The sequence below is a fragment of the Trachinotus anak genome, unplaced genomic scaffold (assembly GCF_046630095.1).
Source record: "Trachinotus anak isolate AG129_WGS33_773 ecotype Australia unplaced genomic scaffold, CSIRO_AGI_Tana_v1 ptg000015l, whole genome shotgun sequence".
Taxonomy (NCBI): domain Eukaryota; kingdom Metazoa; phylum Chordata; class Actinopteri; order Carangiformes; family Carangidae; genus Trachinotus; species Trachinotus anak.
In genome coordinates, this window is record NW_027273866.1 from 16,245,992 (window position 1) to 16,266,881 (window position 20,890).

General features: G+C 41.7%; 2 protein-coding genes across 3 annotated transcripts in view; one reads left to right on the top strand and one right to left on the bottom strand.

The window, feature by feature from the left end:
- The first annotated feature begins 1,744 nt into the window (after positions 1-1,744).
- LOC139632526 (nuclear factor 7, brain-like) lies at positions 1,745-4,473 on the top strand. Its single transcript, XM_071497439.1, has 2 exons — positions 1,745-2,005; positions 2,115-4,473. The coding sequence occupies exon 2, from the start codon at positions 2,132-2,134 to the stop codon at positions 3,527-3,529; it is 1,398 nt and encodes a 465-aa protein (XP_071353540.1). The 5' UTR covers positions 1,745-2,005; positions 2,115-2,131; the 3' UTR covers positions 3,530-4,473.
- A 155-nt stretch (positions 4,474-4,628) lies between these two features.
- Positions 4,629-20,890, bottom strand: part of arhgap5 (Rho GTPase activating protein 5) — a 55,736-nt gene continuing 39,474 nt past the window's right edge. For both annotated transcript variants that reach the window (XM_071497437.1, XM_071497438.1), the window contains exons 4-7: positions 19,884-19,961; positions 16,512-16,643; positions 11,395-11,500; positions 4,629-9,624 (exon numbers count right to left, since the gene is read on the bottom strand). In XM_071497437.1, the coding sequence (XP_071353538.1) occupies positions 9,306-9,624; positions 11,395-11,500; positions 16,512-16,643; positions 19,884-19,961 (635 nt within the window). In that variant the 3' untranslated portion in view covers positions 4,629-9,305. The remainder of the gene's footprint in view (positions 9,625-11,394; positions 11,501-16,511; positions 16,644-19,883; positions 19,962-20,890) is intronic.

The window sequence follows — 20,890 nt, forward strand, 5'->3', positions numbered from 1 at the left end:
TACAGGTTGTTCCAACTGGTTAGGTTAGGTTAGGTAAAGAACGCAGCACTCTTAAGAGTGCTACGAGGGGCACGGGCACACGAGAACCCATGGAAATAAAAAAAATTAAAAGAATAAATAAATAGGTCTCTTAAAACCTTCTTGTTGGGTTTCAGTGCTTACAAATAACTTAGGGGTGGTGGAAGGCTAAGGCCCTGGACATTTAGGTCTTTTGCTGTGTGATTAAATCTTCTGCTGGGACTGGGTTTCGAACTCCGGTCTACCGTATGCAGCTCTACGGCCTAAGCCACTCCACCACCAAGGGGACACAGGGAAAAATAAGAGGGTCTAAATAAAAGGTAAATAGATAATTAAAAAGTAAAAAAATGAAGATAAAACCCCACGGTTTAAAAGGTTGTCCCTTCAGGTGGTAATCAGGTTAAAAATTGGTAAAAAACCTTTGTTTTTGGGAGGGGGGAAAAGCAGGCAGTCGGCACTCACTGTAACCGTAAGGTTTTTATTGGTCCGGTGCTAGGTTTGAACCCACAGCCCGGGTGGGTGCCCACTGCCTTATCCATTAGGCCAAAAGGATACAACCATGTAAAACCGGACATAGAAATTGGGGTTAAAAGTAATCCTAAAAAGACTGGTTCACAGTAAAACCATCCATTTCAGAAAAAAACATACATACATATGAAAAACATGGTTGTGCTTTGTTCTACCTCAGGTGGAGGTATCTCAAAAACAAAGGCCTTTTGGGAGGTTTTTGTCCTCGACTGTAAATGAGAGCAGCTAAGCTTCAGGTGACTCAACAGTAGAGGAGAATGGTCATCGCTTGTGGAAAAACTGCACATGCTCAGCCAGGAGAGACAGCGTCACAGCAGCGTTAGCTAGCTTAACTGGAGGGATTTTTACCGCCAATAAAACACATAAAAACAACGGTACCCATAATCCTTTGCCATGACTACTCGATGCAGGTACAGATTTGAACAATAACTAGGTGGCACAGTTGTCCTATTTAGCGGGATTTAACCTGAACATTTTTAACTCTGTTACACTGACTCTCCCAGTGAGAAACACCTCATGTTCTCATTGAACTCCTGCACTTTGACATGTGCTCGCTTCATGATGCAGCTGCGTCATTTGGCCACAAGAGGCTGCTGTTGTCCACAGGAGGATGGAGTTTCAGCAGCAGTTTGTTGGACTGGATTTCAGCTGGATGTGGTTTCAATAGTTTTATTTGTGTTTACTTGTGTATAGACTTTATTTTATTGCTTGAATAAATATATAATGTTTTTTATATTTGTCACTTAAAATTACTTTATATTTATATTTTATATATTTATATTTTGTACTCTGCTTGTTAGATTTGTCTGTTAATCCAGAATGTTGTGTTATTGTGGTTGGAGGGAGGGTTTCTGTTTCTGAGGCCTAAATGTTTGTTCTGTTTATTCAACATGAACAAAAAGATAAAGAGATGTAATAATGTCAGTGTCTGATTTTGAAGAACTTCATCACAACTGAACATTTTCTGGTCAAACCATGAGATTTCTTTGTTTTCAGATCTGCTCTCTGTAGCTAACAGCCTCTGGAGCCTGATACAATCTGTAGGTACTGAAGCTGACACTGAACTCCATTCAGAAAACACTGAATTATGAAAAAACTGGTGATTTATCTAACATATTTAGTTTCTTCTGACTTTACAATTTAATAGTTTTGCAAAAAGAAGCAAAACAGAGCTGCTGCACCAATTATTTCCAGCAATGAATCAACCTGTGTTACAAGTGAAGCAGCAGAATTTAGCAGAAGAGGTTTGACAAAGCTCCACCTCTCATCCGACTCACATGAGACAAACCAGGAAACAGTTTGTTCCTGTTCACTAAAGAGACACAGAGTGAAGAAGAGACGATCAGATTCACCTTCAGACCAAACCAACAACTTCCTGTGAGTGAGTCCAGCTACAGGAGAGAAAAGAGGAAAACTACAACACTGCTGCTTCAACCTGCTGACGCTCCACACACTGAAGGTGAGTTTGACCAAAACCAGGACTCAGAGTCAAAGTGAACTTCAGTGAAGTTAGTAGAGGGGGGAGCGGAGCCATGACTGACTGTACTTTCTGTCTGCTGTGTTTTCAGCTTCACTCAGAGACTAAATGGCTTCCAGATCAGAGGAGGATCTCTGCTGTCCGGTCTGTCATCAGGTCTTTACAGATCCTGTTCTTCTGTCATGTAGCCACAGCTTCTGTAAAGACTGTCTGAAGAGCTGGTGGAGAGAGAAACCACAACGACTGTGTCCAGTTTGTAAGAGAAGATCTTCAAAGTCAGATCCACCTTGTAACCTGGCGTTAAAGAACCTGTGTGAGTCCTTCTTACAGGAGAGAGATCAGAGATCTTCAGAGGCTCTCTGCAGTCTGCACTCTGAGAAACTCAAACTCTTCTGTCTGGACCATCAGCAGCCAGTGTGTCTCATCTGCAGAGATTCAGAAAAACACACCAACCACAGATTCAGACCCATCGATGAAGCTGCTCGACAACACAAGAAGGAACTTCAGGAAACTCTGGAGCCCTTAAAGAAGAAGTTAAAGGGTTTTAAACAAGTTAAAGTGGAGTTTGATCAAACAGCAAAACACATTAAGGTCCAGGCCCGACACACAGAGAGGCAGATTAAGGAGCAGTTTAAGAAGTTTCACCAGTTTCTAGAAGAGGAAGAGGAGGCCAGGATGGCTGCACTGAGGGAGGAAGAGGAGCAGAAGAGTCAGATGATGAAGGAGAAGATGGAGGCTCTGAGCAGAGAGATAGCAGCTCTTTCAGACACAGTCAGAGCCACAGAGGACGAGCTGAGAGCTGAAGACGTCTCATTCCTGCTCAACTACAAGGCTGCAGTGGACAGAGTCCAGCAGCGCCCCCTGCTGGATGATCCCCAGCTGGGCTCAGGAGCTCTGATAGACCAGGCCAAACACCTGGGCAACCTGACCTTCAACATCTGGAGCAAGATGAAGGACATGGTCTCCTACAGTCCTGTGGTTCTGGATCCAAACACTGCTGGTCCACAACTCATCCTGTCTGAAGATCTGACCAGTGTGAGACGAGGAGAGAAACAGCAGCTTCCTGACAATCCAGAGAGGATTGATTCTTATTCCTCTGTCCTGGGCTCTGAGGGTTTTAACTCAAGGACTCACAGCTGGGATGTTGAGGTTGGAGAGAGTACAGGCTGGGAACTGGGTGTGTTAGCAGAGTCTGTGAAGAGAAAGGGAAACAACACAGAGTCTGGATTATGGAGAATATTGTTAATTGGGGGTAAATACTCAGCATTGTCACCATCAGCTCCAGACACTGATCTCTCAGTGCAGAAGAAGCTCCAGAGGATCAGAGTGAATCTGGACTGGAACAGAGGAAAACTGTCGTTCTCTGATCCTGATACTAACACACACATACACACCTTCACACACACTTTCACTCAGAAGATGTTTCCATACATTTACACTTGGGATTTCCTCCCAGTGAAGATGTTTCCTCTGAAGGTCTCTGTGACAGTGGAACAGAGCAGGTAATCCTTGTTTTCTTCAAAGAGGAACAAAGCGGGTCAAAGTCTGGAGACAAATCTCCATCTCTCCTCCTCCTTGTTTGAAGCGAGTTGAAGGTGAAGCTGTATTCTGCTTTTCTTCCATCTCAGCAGCAGAAATCAGTAGAGAGAGAGATTTTCAAAATGTCATGTAAAAGCAGACAAAGTCCCGAGCAGCTGCCGGTCACCTGAACTCATCATTCATCAGGTTTCGTTAATCATATTCATCTTGTCTTGGTTTAAAATCTAAATTGTGTTATATTTACATGAATGCAACTTAAATATCTAATGTTATAATGACATATGTTGTTAAGTTGAATGGACAGCATAGAAGTTTTATGCTTAATGAAAACAATGAGAGAAGTTTGGCAAAAGAAAAATAAGTTTAAAAAACATAAAATATATTATTAAAGTGAACAATTCCAAATGTTTCAAACAAACAAACTCAGAAACAGCTCCTACCTGCAGGAAGAGCCAGAGCAGAGCACAGCGACCTGCGTTTATAGGCAGGAAGAAAACCCAACATTTTTACCTTAAACACAGACAACAGAAAACATGGTGGCTGCAGCAAATGATCACTGACTGTGTAGAAGACTGTGGTCATTCAGTAAAATACTCATCCTCCTCTTCATCACGCCTGTCTCCTAACAAACCTGGACCTCAGCGAAACAGGAAACTTCACCCAGGCTACTAGATGTCTGTCTGATGTGTTAAATGTCTTTTTTTATTGTTTTAGTATTTGTTGCTTTTGTTAATAAAGAATTATTGATAGAACCACGTCTCTTGTTTCTCAGTATAACAAACCCAAAAGCCTTTCAGGGTCATTGGTGCCAGTCTGGGGTAAATATCGGGTTAAACCCCCGGGTGGTGCAGGAGGCGCTGTCCTCCAGCCCAGGCACCTGCCACAAGCCTCATGTTACCAGACACAGTGAACTCACCATAAACAGAGCTAACAGTGACCTGCTCTTGACCTCTGACCTGTCTGCAGGAATTATAACTTATTTTACTGAGTGCAGACAACATCTTTCAGTCCTCATACAACAATAAAACACTGATACAGTTAAAGGGGAAAAAAAGACTCACAGCAGTTTTGGAAAAAAAGAAACTTTTATTTGGAAACATTATGGAGAGAAAACAGAACAAAAAGAAACTTGTTTTAGAGTTTTTCATTTCTGAAAATCATTTTTATTTACTATAATACACAGCGGATGACGTTAAAAGTCAGTTGTTTGTACACCGGTGTGACTGGATGAGAGCAGATCTTATTGACAAAATGATGAAAATAAAAAAAGACAAGATTGATTGATGGAAAACTACAGACAAACAGCTTAATCTTTTATTATCTAGCAGCTGCTGAACACCCCCTCCCACCCCCACCCACACCCCCCAACTAAAACTTGAGCTTGTACATCAGGATGCTCTTGGCTCTGTTCCACTTCCCGTTCGCGCCCTTCAATGTCCTCTTCAGTCCAACATCATAAAACCTTAAAATGGGCTTTTGGCCACGTTCCATTCTGAACATTTATCCCCTTTAACATCCCCTTCACCCCCTCACTCACATCTCACAGGACAATCACCTCTCTTTTATCTGCAGCGTCCCATTCCTGACGTGTCCCCTTCAAACTGCCCTTTAACGTTTGCAAAATTTTATTTTTTGGCAACGTTCACACCGGCTTCTTTCCCTCCAGTACGACCTTTACATCAAAAATGTTTACCTATGTGGAGGCACTGGCTCGGTCCTTTCCTATCCCTTAAAGTTTGTGTCTGCTCACATCTTTATTACTCAAACAAATTCAAAAATTCCTGATAGAAGTTGTAGGAAGTAGTGCTACAACTATCAGTTGTTTTCACTATCGATTCATTGTTTTTTTTAGTTTTTTTTGTCAATTCAGAATCTTGTAATAGTCAATTTAAAATATATAAAACAGCAAAAAGATGGCAAATCCTCACAACAGTGAGACAGAACCAGCAAATGTTTGGTATTTTTGCTGAATAAATTATTCAAATGATGAATATATACAAATGTCTGGCTGATATACTAACAGCGGCAGTGGGAAGATTAATTGATATCTTGTGGCAGAATCTGACAAACAAAAGGGAAAAGCTTAAATCTCACTAACCGAGGACGACCTCATCAGCCACGCAGGAAACCGCTGGAAGGAGTGAGTGAGGAGACGCGTCTGAAATGGGACAAACCTTCAATTAACATTTCTTCACCCCCCCATCGCTGACATCCATCAACGCACTTTAAGAGTCTGTTTTTTTTTTTTTCCAGAAAGGGCGGTAAACTCATCTCATGTTTAAAGTCAACAAATGCCAAATTTATCAGACGTAGTCACTGGTTGACCTGACGATGAGGTCGTCATCTGTTCTGATGACTTGTATTGTATTTAGTTGGTCAAAATGTCACTTAGCAGAGGCCTGAAATTCAAGTCCCTGTTGTAAATGGTGACAATGATTTTTTTTTTTCCAAATTCACTCAAGAGAAGATTAAATCTGGATTAAACTGTTTGGAATGAGAGCAGCAGTTGTAACAGAACTGTAACGTCACAGTAATATTTCATCTGAAATTGTCAACAACACAGTAGAAGATGGTGTCATTCATCCTGCTGGGCTGCTTTTACTTCTTACAATATTATTATAATATTCTGAGATTTTTAATTCAGTACCTACACCATGTGACCGAGTTCACAATCTGTATCTGCTCAGTTTCTGCTCATCAACAGTTTTTCTGAAAGATAAATCCTGTCACGTTATTCTCCTAAACATTTCCTCCGTCCATCGGAATCAGAAAATATTCCCTCAGCTGCACGATAAAAAAGAAATTTCACCAGAAATGACACGTCCTTGCTAATTTCGTACAACACAAGAGAAATATATACACATTATGGTGTAGAAATATACTAAATAATTAAAATACTGATAACAAGCTTTTAGTTTTGGTCGTACATATCAAGCAAAGACGTGTTACTGACAGGTCTGTAAAATCCAAATGATTTCTTGGGAGGAAACTTTGAAGAACTGTAGAGTTTGTTGCTTAATGTGGGAAAAGAAATGAACTGAGACTAAATGATTAGAATTAGAATTGTTATTTCCCCATAATTAGCACCAGATTTCCACTGGTGGAAGGATATAGATCCTTTACTCTATAGGCAACAAAACAATGTAAGAAGTATGAGCAAGAAAATAAGCTTAAAACTACTTCAAATCAATGGAAATGGGTAAAACAGAAACGCAGTGGAGCAGACGTATAAATTAGAATGAAAAAAGTACCTTAATATTCAACATTCTACTGAAGGACAATTTCTTTCCAGGAAACTTAAAGGAGGTTATTTGGACGTTACAGCCCTGTAACTGTTACTGATGTATTTCTGATGAGGGTCTGTATGCTATCATGAAGCAGATGGAGTATTTGTATTTTTTGAAGATTTCTCTGGGGGTTCGCCAGCGATTGACTGGGACTCGTCTGTCAGAAAAATGAGGTTCAGCTCCGTCACGTGAAAACATGAAAGAATCAAACTGGGGTGAACAAAAGTTTAGTGTGAAGCCAAACTGATGACTGATGACGATTTGTCGTGTCACTGATGAAGTGAGCGATGAGGGTTTTTTTTTTCTGTTTTCTCTTTCAGACAAGCCAACGAGGAATTAAAGCCTGTTATCACCCCTCCACCCCACCCCCTTCCTCTTTCTCACACTCACACACTCACACACACCATCAGAAAAAAAGATGGGTTTCAGTTATACCATCAGAACCACAAAGAAATATGATTATAGCTTCTGACAGATTATAGTCCAGTACCCCGTGGTATTTCACTAAATCAGCAACTTCTGCCGCTGATAAATTTATATATATATATACTTATATATACTTTCCTCTATTTAGGGAAAACTATTCGACATATAACCAAAAATATGATATTAAGAGCTGATTTCTTGCATGACAGAAAAGAAACAATGCAAAAAAATTAAACCTCTCTCTTAGAGTTTTTCTGTGGAAATGTTCCCCTTAAACCAAAAACAATGCAAATCTGAACAAAAGCTCCTTTAGAGTTTCAACATTTCATTTCTTTTTTTTTTTAGCGTTAAAGTTCACTTTTTTCTCACTAAGTGGCAAAAAACAGAGACATGCAAATTTTAGTTTCCAACAAATCAACAGAACAAAAGTAGAAATGAAAAAGCGAGAAACGTCCTCCACAAGGCGAAGGAAGTAACCGAACACGGAAGACGCCTCCTCAAACCCAACGGATCCAGAGTTGAGTGGTTTCCTCACGCATGTGCCATCGTCGAGGGGTCGGAGGGGGGGTCGTCACTTCAGAACCAGAGGCATCAGTCATTGCATTAAGAGTTAAGAGGCTCTAAGGAGACAGGACAGTTAGCTGAAGATTCCTAGTTCAAGTCCGTAAAGTCAGATTCTCTTGTTACAAGTCCGTCAGTCGACGCTTTCAGTTCCCTCCTGAATCCCCACTTCCCTCTGCGGAGAAGGTACAAATTGGCTGTAATGCAGGCCACAGGTCAGTTCACACAGATACACCACCACACACACACACACACACACACACACACACACACACACACACACACACACACAAACTGGGTAGAAACCAGACGTTACAAAAAAATATAAAAAAAGAAATTTGTGGAAATGATAACAACGTAAACTAAGCAAACAGACATGAAATTGCCGTGTGGGACGTAGGACACAAATCGTGCATGTGCTGTCCTTTAAGGGGTCAAAGTTCATGTAGTGGGTAAGGGTCAATTCATTTTCTTTTAGTACTTAAAACCAGACTCCCACCCCCCAAATCAAAAGATAATCCAAAAGTTCTACTATTTCTGCGCAGAGGGGGCGAGTTCACAGATCCGCTGTTTGTGAGGCTGTTGGATGTCTGGCGTCTTGGCAGAGGTGGAGTATCATCCCGATCATGGGTCAAAGGGCAACAACAGAAGAAGAAGAAGAAGAAGCAGAAGAAGAAGAAGAAGAAGAAGAAGAAGAAGAAGAAGAAGAAGAAGGAGAAGAAGAAATATTTTCCTGTGCTGAAATGTGGAGATCTGCAGGAAGACTCCGTGAAATACTTTCAGCCAACAAAGTCTGTGAATGAATCAGATGACCAGTCAGTCGAACGGCTGATGAATCAACCAGTCGGTCAGAAACAGGCGGGTTAGATTGAAGTTGCAGTTGCGGGGACTCTCTAAGTTTTAACTTCCCTTTTCTCTTGTCTCGGTGCAGGGAAAAGGAGCAGAGGCTTCAGAGGAGCCCAGTGTGCTATTCCATCAGAGTAAGGTCGGAGGGTAATCTTTATTTGCCCCAAATGTGTCCCAGAATCCCCGGAGTCTTAGTCCAACCCTGCTAAACGATTAGTCTTGTCTCTATGTGCCAAATCAAATAAGTTCATTCATCAACTATCCTCAGCCTCTGTATCGTTGAGACGGGGCGTTCAGGTCTGAATATTAGTTCCAAAAGGTGACGTCCGATTGTAATTCTCTAATCCAGGATTACTTCGCAGGATGAGCAGATCTCACAGATTAGGTTCGATCCAACAGTCGACGTGTCTCTAAACCCCAAAGCTCATTCACCTCAGAGTCGATGACAAACAGCAGCTGCTGGATCCCTAAAAATCCCAGACCAGGTCTTTGTTTTCTTACATTTAAACAGCCGACCAGCGTTTTGTAGCAGAAGCCGACCTCCAGGCCATTGTTGGCCAAAAGCGGCTGGCAGCACAGACAATCAACCCCAGACTTCACTTCCCAGCATGCTCCTCTGCTTCTCATATCAGCGGGTCGGGGGGAAGGGTGTGTTGGATCTGCTGCGGTTGAAGGGGCGGGGGCAGCTGCAGCGGCAGCAGGGCCTCCACCATGTTGTGGCAGTGCGGCGGCGGCGTGCCTTCGCTGCTGGAGCTCTCGGCCACCTCGCCGCCGTGGAAGAAGTAGTCGCTCTGCACGATGAAGGACTCGATGACGGCCTGGTTCAGCTTGGTGGTGGACAGCGTGTCCTTGTTCTCGAAGTCGGGCCGCATCAGCGTGGGCCAGAAGCAGATGGACAGGTTGTCGGCTGTCATCAGCGTGGTCTTGCTGTGCTGGCTCACTCTGCAGGAGGAAACGGTTGCAGAGAGATGTTTTTAAAAACTGGACCAATTCACCAACAAACTGCCGCCAGTAACAACAGCTGCAGAGCAGGTGGCCCAGAGCCAATCATGTCACTAAAATGTCTTGAGGTCAGAGGAACCTGTGACGTCTTTTCCACTGCCCATCACACTGTTTTTTTTTTAAATCAGAGCTCAACAAGTTCAATTTAAGACTTTTTAAAGATATTTTCAGCATCACACAAAAAGCAATTAAATCCCTGTTTGTAAACTCAACCTGGCCAAAGGAGGCAGCGATATAACAATAATTCCTAATGATATCGTTAATTTAATTAATGCAACCTGGACCTGGATGAGAGGCAGGAAATGGATGGACATGAATTAAAAAAAAAAAAAAAAACAGTGTAGCCCAGAACAGACAAACCAAACACTGGCTCTAGAGAGGGTCCATCATGTGCTTTTGTTCCCTGCAGTTTTCCCTGTTCAGTTGGTTGCAATCTGCAGATTCACCACTAGATGCCACTAAATCCTCCTTAAAGACTTTCTAATGCCTCCTTTTCTGCCTTTTCAGAGGAAACTGAGTTCAGTGCACACGCGCTGCTTTAACTGGATCAAGTTTAAACTACGTGGATGTAAAGTTGGTTCCAGGAAGACGCAAGAAAAATCTCATGATTGAAACATTATGGTTTGTCAAAGTTTCAGATGTCACTAAGCTGGTTTTACTGTGTTCATTCAATTACACAGTTTAAATGTCACGGCTGAACCCATTATAATGACATTAATAAGTGAAGATGATTCATCATCTGTCATGATGGTGGCGGGAAAATGATTTTGTGTTCCCGGAGCATCTTCAGCTGTGTCAGTTTACACGGAAACATCCAGCAGCTGAGTGATGCTTTGATTCAATTATCGACTGATGAACCGAGACATCACGATCAGAGATTAATTAACTTTCATCAAACTAACGACAGCCGTCATTTAAAGCTGTCACACGGACACAGCGTCCATCTCGTCGGCTGATTTGTTGAGCGTGATGACACGGCCTCGCTCTCGGAGGCGACAGCAGCTTCAGCAGGACACATGACACGATGACACATCTATATTTCATGGATACAGACAGAACAGCCATGTTTTTACACATTACAGCCAGACCAGAGAAAATCTCACGGAGCTTCACGGCTTCATCCATCAGTTTTACGAGCAGCTCAAACGTGTCGTACGAGTCAAGCACAGGTTTGATTTCAGGATTATGATGTCGTCATCTGCATGAATTTTAAGTTCTCTTCACCAGATCATCATCACCATCACGGCTGCCAACAGATTTTATAATTCTAGCAGCATATTTTGCCTCTGCAATGTAAATATTTAGTTACTGAATTAGCAACTAAAGTTATCGAATAAATGTAGAGGAGTAAAGAGGATGATATTTTTTCTGAAGAGACACAGAAGGATAAAGTAGCAGAAAATGAAAACACGAAGTCTGAGTTCTGCTAAACTGAGCCTAAGTACAGGACTCGAGTAAATGTACTTAGTTACTTTCCTCTGCTGAACACATATCTGCAACATCTGTAACTTTACAAGAAAACAAAGGAGCAGTGAAGCTGCATCGTTAAATCCTGTCACAGGTCAGGCGACGCTACCTGCTGCGATGTGTTCACCGTCACCACAGGAGTCCGGACATTTGAGCGTTGAGGCATTTAGCTGCTGTTAAAGCTTCAGTCTGAGGATTGAATTGAGGTGTCCTGCGTATGGGCAAAGTGTGTGTGTGTCTTACCTGTTGAGGTGTGTGATGATGTATTTGAAGACCTGGTAGTTGACAGAGGGAAACTTCTTCACGATTTCTCTCAGGACCTGCAGACGCTCAATGTAGTCCACGATTTCTGACACACACACACACACACACACACACACACACACACACACACACACACACACACACACACACACACACACACACACACACACACACACACACACACACACACACACACACACACACACACACAAAGGGAGAGAAAACAGACGGCGTTTTACATTTTACACACACTCTCTCTTGGGAAAGGAAATTATACTCTTACTGGAAAACAAAAGGCTGTGATGCTGCCAAGAGCAGCTCCCACGCTCTGCATACACACACACACACACACTAAGCCTTGTGGGCAGAAACAATACTACCCTGCATCACGTCTCTCAGTTTTTTCTGACTATGAAAACAAACATTTGTATTTGATTGAACTGATTCTCAGCAGAGTCACAGCAACACGAAAACAGCTGATTAAAGGCTGAGCTCTTATTCTGCAGCCACAGGCTTCAACAGACCAGGAACACAGAGATCTTCTACTGAACTTCTGCTCGGGGTCACACACACTCAGTGGCCACTTACACACTTCAGTACAACTGCTCCGTCACAAACTCTGCCTCATAATGTTCAGTTTTATTCACATTGTTGGTAAATGTGTAAATATAATTATATGTTTATCACTGAGGTCAAAGATTAGAGTATTAGAAACACAACAACACCATCACTGACTCTGACACAGTTTAATTACACCTCAATGACGGTGACAACAAACACTGAACATTACAGGCGTCATGAAAGCGGAACAGTTGTATTGTGTTGCATTAGATTGTGCAGATGTGTGTTTTTATTGGTTTATTTTCTGTGATGTTCAATATTTGTGTGTTTTTCTTTTCATGCAGCTGAAACTATTTGACATGTTTGATGTGTTAGTTTGTTTCTCATATTTCTGAGATGTGTTTGCTTTGAGTGCAGATGTGACAGGGATCAGAGTGTTGTCTGTTTCATCAATTTATAATCAGAGGTCATGAATTCCAGGAATTTTCAAAGACTTTCCAGAACTTAAACACAGAAATTCAATGACCTTCCAGCTGTTCTTTCCTATTGGTTTGTTCAGGCTGTGTTTGTCCTTCCTGCAGCAGCTGAGCAGACAACATCAGCCCCTCTGTGAAGTTTCACTGAGGCAACTTTAAAAGTGCATCTTGTTTCCTTATTTTACGATCGAATCATTCCTCTAATCAACTGATCAATCATCTGATCTCCAGGCTGTTACGAACACTGACAGACACACACCAAAAGCTTCCAGGGCTCCGACTCATGTCTGAAAACATATTTCATTTACACTGATGATTTAATGGAGAAAAGCTAATTCTCACATTTGAGAGGCTGAAATTAACAAAACAGTTTTACTTGCTAAATATGTTAAAAACATTCATTTTAATTTTCTGCCAATCAGCAGCTTGATTTATGAGAGAAGAAAATAACAAATAGTCAAATCTCTCCTGATTTTATGAAAAAAATGAAATGAGAAAACTGAGGCTTCTGCTGACACGAGGATGATCTGATCTAGGAAAAAAAGAATATTTGAATGTTTGAGTGACGGCAAAAATACAAGCCGGCAAACTAAAAACACCTCCTGCTGGATTCCTGAAAAGTAAACCATCTATGAAGTTCCTCGATAATCCTCATCCTCTCCAGAGAATCCATCACTTTCCTGCCGGCGACGGCTCGCTGGAGCAGAAACGCTGCTCGGTTATTAAATATTTAAAGAGCTGATGTGAAATAAGAGCTTCTACCTTTGAGTTGTCACAACAAAGCTACTTTAACACAACCCCGACCATCCTTCCCCATCTTGAACAGCCTCCAGGATATTCCAGACATTCCAGGACCAGCAGGAAACCTTTTTTTTTTTTAAACATCAAATGTACAGCTCTACAGATTTATTCATCCTGTACACCATCAATCATCTTAACGAGAAGCCGACGGGAGCCTTTGACCCTCTAATGGCTGTAAGAGGTCAAAGGCCATTAATCCACGCAGCCACATCCCCACATTACCAAGATAGAAACAGTTTACCACTGGACACAACACTTTAATCCCCTTTTCTTAAATCTGTATCAGTCTGGTGAGTAAACAAACCGTGTACCCACAATGCACTCATTTATTCTGAATGGAAAACAAAGATATTCACTCCCACCACATAGTAAATTTGTGTTTGTGTTCGAGAAAGAAAAAAAAAAACGAACTGAACTGAAACGATCCAGTTTTTCACCACAAAGACACAACGATTAGAAAAAGTCAATTTGCGTAGGAGAAACGTTTCCTTTCTTCTGTCTGGTTAATCCTCCTGATAGCTCTAAGATTTATCTAGCGACGCTCTCGATCCGTAGGTTAGGAACCACTGCTTTAGATCAGACGTCTTAATGGGTCCAAATTTCTGGGCGTGATCCAAAACACATTCTCACCCGGGCGGACATTTCCCTTTAGCATTTACTCGTGCTGATTCAGTAGATTAAAGAGCTGTAGGTATAAATCTAACTGGTTAAAAGCCACACTTACACCCTGCACTGGCTCTTAATGACTGCGTTACCTATTAGGGAATAAAGATTCATTTACTGAATTATTAAAGACAATTTTCAAAGTACCATCTCTACTATTAAACATGACTTGGAAAGATGGAGTCAGCTAAACGTGTCCTCAAAGGGTCAGATATCTGTCAGTCTTTTATCCCAGTTTAATTTTAGTTTTACGCTTCCTCCACCTCCAGGATATTTGAAGAGGGCACAGTCACTGAAATCCCCTTTTACAGGGTCAAGTAAACCTTTGGGCTTTTCAGATGGGAGCCATCCAAACCTGGTTGGATCCGGCCTCCAGATCCCCATGGTTCTCCACTGAGGTCTGTCTGGTCCAACCCTCAGACTCCCCACAGGTCTTTCATATACAGGAACTGATTGTAAGAACCCTGTCTTCAAATCTGGAGGTTTAGCACTGAACTCACTGGAGGGATGGAGTCTGGTAGAGAGATTTATGATTATTTCATGTCAGTAACATGAGCAGCCGTGGCTGAAAAAAGCAGCATATTTCCTGCACTTCACCAAGATTCCCATTGTTCAACAGACGTGTTACACCAAGGAGACCCTGCTGCACCTCATCTCATGATAGATGGTGCCTTTTACTCTATAAATTTGTGCCTGTACAGTTTATTTTCCTGTACGTTCATGTTTTATTTCATTAAAAGTGTGTTAATATTTTGCAGTGTTATAAAGTGTGTGCATAAAAAACCTGTGAACAGTTCAAACTCTCACCAACAAAATATTTTTATGTAGAAAAACAGTCAATTCCCAAATTAAAAATCTTCACACACTGATCTGAGACCTGCAACAACAGAAGAGGACCCTCCCTGACTGGATTAGACTGGATATATCATTTTGAACCAGCAAGATTCAGGTCTCAGGCCTGATCTAGATCAACAGGAGTGATGAACCCGGCTGGGACTGTGCACTTTTCATGCTTTTAACTTTAAAAGTCACAAATCATTAAATTAACAACTGCGTCCCGGCTCGGTTCATCACTTTTTAGCGTCCTCTGGAAACACTTCCTTTAAGTTGTGAGTCTTTGCAGAGCATGACGTCAAACTAATGAAGATGTTTTCTGAATTAGTTTGCATTTTGTCTGTTTGCATGTGTTTTCTGAAGCTGCAGTGTGTTGAGCTCTCAGGGCCACCGTACATTTCTTCATTTGCACGACACATGTAGCAGTGAAAGCTGCCAAAGGTCAAAGGTCAAAGAGTAATAGTAACAGAGGAATAAAGAGAATGAGAGTGATGCGAAAACAAGATGAAAAGAAAAGAGTGAATGAAGGAGAGAGAATGACAAGAGAGAGAGAGAAAGAGAAAGTAAGAGAAAGAAGAAGAGTTCCTGTTACACCTGATTCATTTTCCAGAGAAGAAGAAGAAGCAGCACCGCTCCTGTCTCAGTCTGACAAACTTATTAAAGTGTGTGTGGGCTTGTCACAGATGCATGATGTCTTTCTCCTTCTCTGGATTTTTGGCTCATTAATCTGCTGTCGTCAGCCTGGTGGTTTCAGCACTAATACACACACACACACACACACACACACACACACACACACACACACATACACAGTTGGAGGGTGGAGTGTGTGTGAGTGTCTGACAGTATCCTAGGGCTGAAAAAAGCCTCTTAAGAGTGTATAATGTGACAGAAAGCTCTGTGTGTGTGTGTGTGTGTGTAAACTTAACTAGATTTCTGCAGCATTGACAGCAGTTACAATAGATGAGAGGTTAAAAGTCCACGTGTGTATGAGTGTGATGAAGAGCAGAGTTCCTCCAGATGTCACCAGTTTTTTTTTTCAGTGTATAAACGGGTGAATATTGAGCCCTGCAGTGTTTGAGCCGTTTGTTTGTTGGTCTTTGTTTATTCCTTATCGGTCCACCACTGGCTCTATTTCTGGCTCAGAGGTGTGTGTGCACCTCCAGTTTGTTTTTGTTTTCTATACACTGCACCTTGTGGGAGGTTAAGTGATAAATAAAAAGTATTCATGGGATTGTCTTTGACAGCTCCCACACTTTACTTTAAATTGTCTAATTATCAAACTGGTGAAAAACATTTAGTTAAAGAAACATTAACACTTTTTACACGTCAGCTTTTAGACGGACTGGACCAATGAGATTTAATATGTTAATTATTGAGCTTGACAGGTGGATTTTGTTACTTTTGCACAGAGCTGTTTCCTCCAGTTTGCCGTCTTCATGCTAAGCTAAACTGGCTAAACTGGCTGAAAGGCTGTAGCTATTTATTTAGAATATGGATGTGAGATCGAATGTCTCATTTAACTCTCAGCAAGTGTGAAACTATTCCTTTAACTTCAAACGTCTCTGTTACCTTCAGGTCAAATGTGTAATTTCAAGCATTTTCATCAAATTCTCAAACTTTTCCACTGAGCCCAACAGGGATCAGGAGGAATTTTTCTATTTTGTCTTCACAAATTACTGATTCATGGTTCAGCTATTTTCCAGAATGCGGACATAATGTGTTAAAATGTTGTGTGTGTGTGTGTGTGTTTATTCTTACTTGCGGCCTCCACCAGCTCTGGGTGCAGACTGTAGGGGATGAGTGGGTCTGGCAGGTCGGCAAAGAAAGCCTTCAGTGCTCCGGCAGCGGCGTTCACGGCCACATCCATCACAATAAAGTCGATGCTGTGATCTACAGGAAGAAGAGAAAAAAAGAGAGAGAGAGAGAAAGAGAGGGAGTGAGCAACAGGTTCACAAGGTCACTTGGATTTCGAAGTTTTCCTGCACCTGAATCCTTCAGTTCCTTTTCCTGTTTGTTCTCTGCAGCTTCAACAAAACAACCGGTTTCATCCTCTGCATCTCAAACAGGAACAAACAGGAAAACAGCTCCACCCGCCCAGAGCTGCTGGATAATATGATCAAACCCACCCTCTCCACAGGAACTCCTGTACCCATAATCCTCCAGTTCAAAACCAGACTCCTTAAACTATTCCTCTTGAAATTCCTGTTGTTGTTGAGTGTTTGCAGGAAACTTCACAGGAAATTATTGGGAAACTGCAGATGTTTCTAAAACAAAGCATTACAGTCATAAATAAACTGAATTTTAATTTCCATGAGAGAAAAGGAGCAAGGTTGACAGTTAGCAGCTGCTCTGGTTAACTGCTCATCACGGCGTGGGCTCCTTTCCTCCCAGGAGCAGGTGAACATTGTTTAGGATGGGGGTGTGATCCACGCACAGAAGTTGCACACAGACAGGGGCAGATGAAAACATTTACACCATTCAGACCCTCACAGCTGTGCAGATGTGGAAAACATAAACTGTATCTGAAGCCGAATCCACTGTGAAGCTCGAGTGAGGAGCCGAGTCTCAGATCGGGGTCTGATAACCCGCACTGATCCGTCCAGATACGAGTCCAACAGAGTTTTGCCTCAATCTGAATGGATATCAGAGTCGTCTGCGAGTAGTTGCGAGGCTCACAGCTGAGCTTTGTGTCTGAGCAGGAGAACAGAGCTCCTCTCTGATCACAGCTAACAGAGGTTATCATCAGTCTGTCTGGGGGCACAGAGGCCCGAGTGTTTCTCTGATGGAGCAGCAGGGCTGGGACAGAATACACGTCCCGCTCCAACAACCACTGTTCTGCTGTGTTTTCTCCGTCTGCAGAGGAGGGACGGAGGGAGTCTCTGTTTTGTTAAAGAGTGGTTGTGGCTTTATTCACCAGCAGCTGGGGTCATCTGTTCTGGCGGGAGCTGGAAATCTTGACTCAGCTTTCTCATGAACTCAAAGTCGGCGACAGCTTATTAAAGAGAAAAAATGTTACCAGAGATAGAGGATGAAAAAGAAATATTTATCACTTCCTGTTTTGACACACTGTAATGTCCAAACGATGACAGGAAGGAGGAGGAAGAGGGAGGAGAAAAGAGAAAGAGGACAGAGCCCTGAGGTAACACGACAGCTGTCACACTGAATCTGAAAGACTGCCAACACACACACACACACACACACACACACACACACACAGTGCACCAGAAATACTTTCAAGGAAGTAAAAAGATAGGAGCGGAGGCAGTGAGGAGAGAGATAAAAACAAAAGGAAATGCACAAGTGAATAAAAAAGAGGACAAGGAGAAAGGAGACAAGGAATCAAAATGAGGACAGAAAGGAGGAAATTAAAAGGACAGATGGACGAACAAGACAAGATATGTAAAAATGAGGAGAATAGAGGAGGAAGGAGGGAAGAGGCGTTTTTTAATAAACACTATTAATAACCAGCCAACAAATGCTGCTTCAGCCCAAACTGTTAATGAAGCAGAGCCGTGGTGACCCACAGGAAACCATCGCTGCCCCCCAAGCTGCTTCGTTTAAATCTTCACCTGTTCCCATTAAAATATATATCCAGCTTCTGTGGTGGAAGCAGCCCAGCATCACCTCTTACTGACAGAGGAGCAAATTGGCTCTAATGGTGGATTTTTCACACACACACATTATACAGCGATAAGAACCACTGCAAGATGCACGTGCAAGAGTCTAAACAGGAATAAATGATCTGATAAAGTCACCCAGGGGGAATCCATGGGGGGCGCCCCCCAGGGATGAACTCAGAGTTTACTTCAGATGTGTAGGAGCAGCAGGTTTACACAAGGCTCCAGGGTCTGAGTCATTCTGTCACAGCTCTGGAGACTTTTCTGGGAAGACTTATTAGACCTTTATTAAAAGGTCACCAGAGCCACAGATTCAGTTGTCTGCATGCACAGGAAGCTGTGTCAGCAGCAGCTCTAACTGTCCAAACATACAGGCTGTTTGGTTTTAACAGGCTTGAAACGTTACTTTTTATTTATATTACTGCGTCTTATTTATTGATACTTTCAGCATAAGAAACCTCAGAATAATATCTCAATATAGTCGACCCCAAATATCAGGATCTACCATATTATCACCAGGTTTATGTTTGTCTTTCTTATACCAGCGGTTTCTTTACTTGATAGTGAAGAAAGGTTGAAATGTTTTTATTATGAGGTGAGATCTGAACTTAAAGGAGCAGTTTTCTTCATGTGTTTTTGGATTTTATCTTGGACATCTGTATTTGTACGATTGTCTGTTTGGTCATCAGTTTCAGACACTTTGAAAAGGAGATGTGATCATTTACACAAAAATCTTCATTGGGCTTTAAGAGTTACATCTTAGTGCCCAATTAAGATATATTTTATATATTATATTTTACATTTTGTATTTCCTCCAAGTAACCAGTTATTATTGAAAACAGTGGTTCTCAACCTGCAGTATTAAAGGAATTCATTTTCAACATTGAAAAAAAGTTGAAAAATTCCTTAAAGTGTTTTTTTTTTCCTTTTTTCTCCTCATATTAAGGTCTATCACTGTGATCAGCCAGTGAACGGAGAGTTTATCTGAAATGTGGAAACGCAAACTGATCAACAACAAGAAGGAAGAAGAGGGAAAAAAAAAAAAATCAATAATGAAAGTGAGACTAAATAACAAAAACCACCTCATCGGTCCGGTCTCTGTATTTCATCGTCTGGCTGTAAAATCACTGACAGTGCTGACCGTGTGCTGGTGATTTCTGCCTGTGGTGACTTTATTTATTCTAACAGCCGGTTTGGCAGCCGACCAACCATCATGTGCAGGTTCGACTCTGCTCCACAGGGCATGTGTTTCTCTTTAAACACTTCTGCTGTGCGGTCAGATTTGGAATCAGTCAGAGTTTTCTCTGCGGACTGGATTTATTGCACACATCACACAATCGCTGCTCCCGACTTCTTAAAACAGCACGATTTAAGTTCATGGGAAAATAATTTAGGATCACGATCTGTGAAAATAAGGAGAACGCGCTTTGAAACTGCAGTTCCACATGCGCTCTTTCTTCAGGTTTCCAGGTAAGTGAACGTGTATTTATGAGGCTGTGTTTGAGTGTTTTACCTTGATCAAACTGTTTCTGGATGTTGTCCTGGTCTGTCTTGTTTCCACTGACGCGATACAGGCCCTCAGTCGTCAGACCTGCAAAGACAAACAACACACAACTTCAATAATGGCTCTGAAGGATTTCATTAAAAAAAAAAACAAAAAAAAAGTGCATTAAAGAACTGAATCAAAACTGATGGAACAACAAGAGCAGTGTAATAGGTTTTTATCTAATGTGGTTTTCTGTAACCACATACTGAGATTTCCTTAGGATTAATGCTGAAGGCTGCACAAATTTCACGCCAAAAATTCCTTTAAAAAATAAAAAATAAAAAAGAAGAAGAAAACATTTCTGAAGATTCCTTTTTGGCTTTTTCTCATCAAATTCTTGATCATGTCTGGTTTCCTGTGCATGTTCATCCTGGATGGTTTAAATAATAATAATAATAATAATAAACTTTATTTAGATAGCACTTTTCATACACAGTGTAGAGTGCAGCTCAAAGTGCTTTGACAAATATAAAATAGGCAGGAAGTTAAAACATTGAAGGAGAAAAAACAGGGGAAACGTTGAAGAGCACTGAACCAGAGGCCGCAGTGACAATAACATGAATACAAGAACAAACGTTAAAAAAAAAAAACAACTAAAAATTAGGCTTTTAAAGCTCCACCCAGTCTAAAGGTAGATGTCCATGTGTTTGTGATTATAAAGCAGGTCTAGGTTCTATATTAATACTGTGAAAGTATCAAAGCCTCAGTCCACAGAGAAATGCACACAGCCTGTATTCAGAAACTGAGCCTTAAAACCAGCCGTCAGGACTTCTGCAACTTTGTGATGTCACAACAAAGCAGTCACTGCCCTCAGCCACGTCCCAAGCCCCGCCCACCTGGACCCACCATCTAAACTTGCAGGATTTGGTTTACCTGAAATCTGCTGTATTTTTATTGGATCACTCAGAAAACAGTCAGCCAATCAGAAGAGAGGCTCAGAGCCAGGCACCAACACATCTACATGACTGTAACTG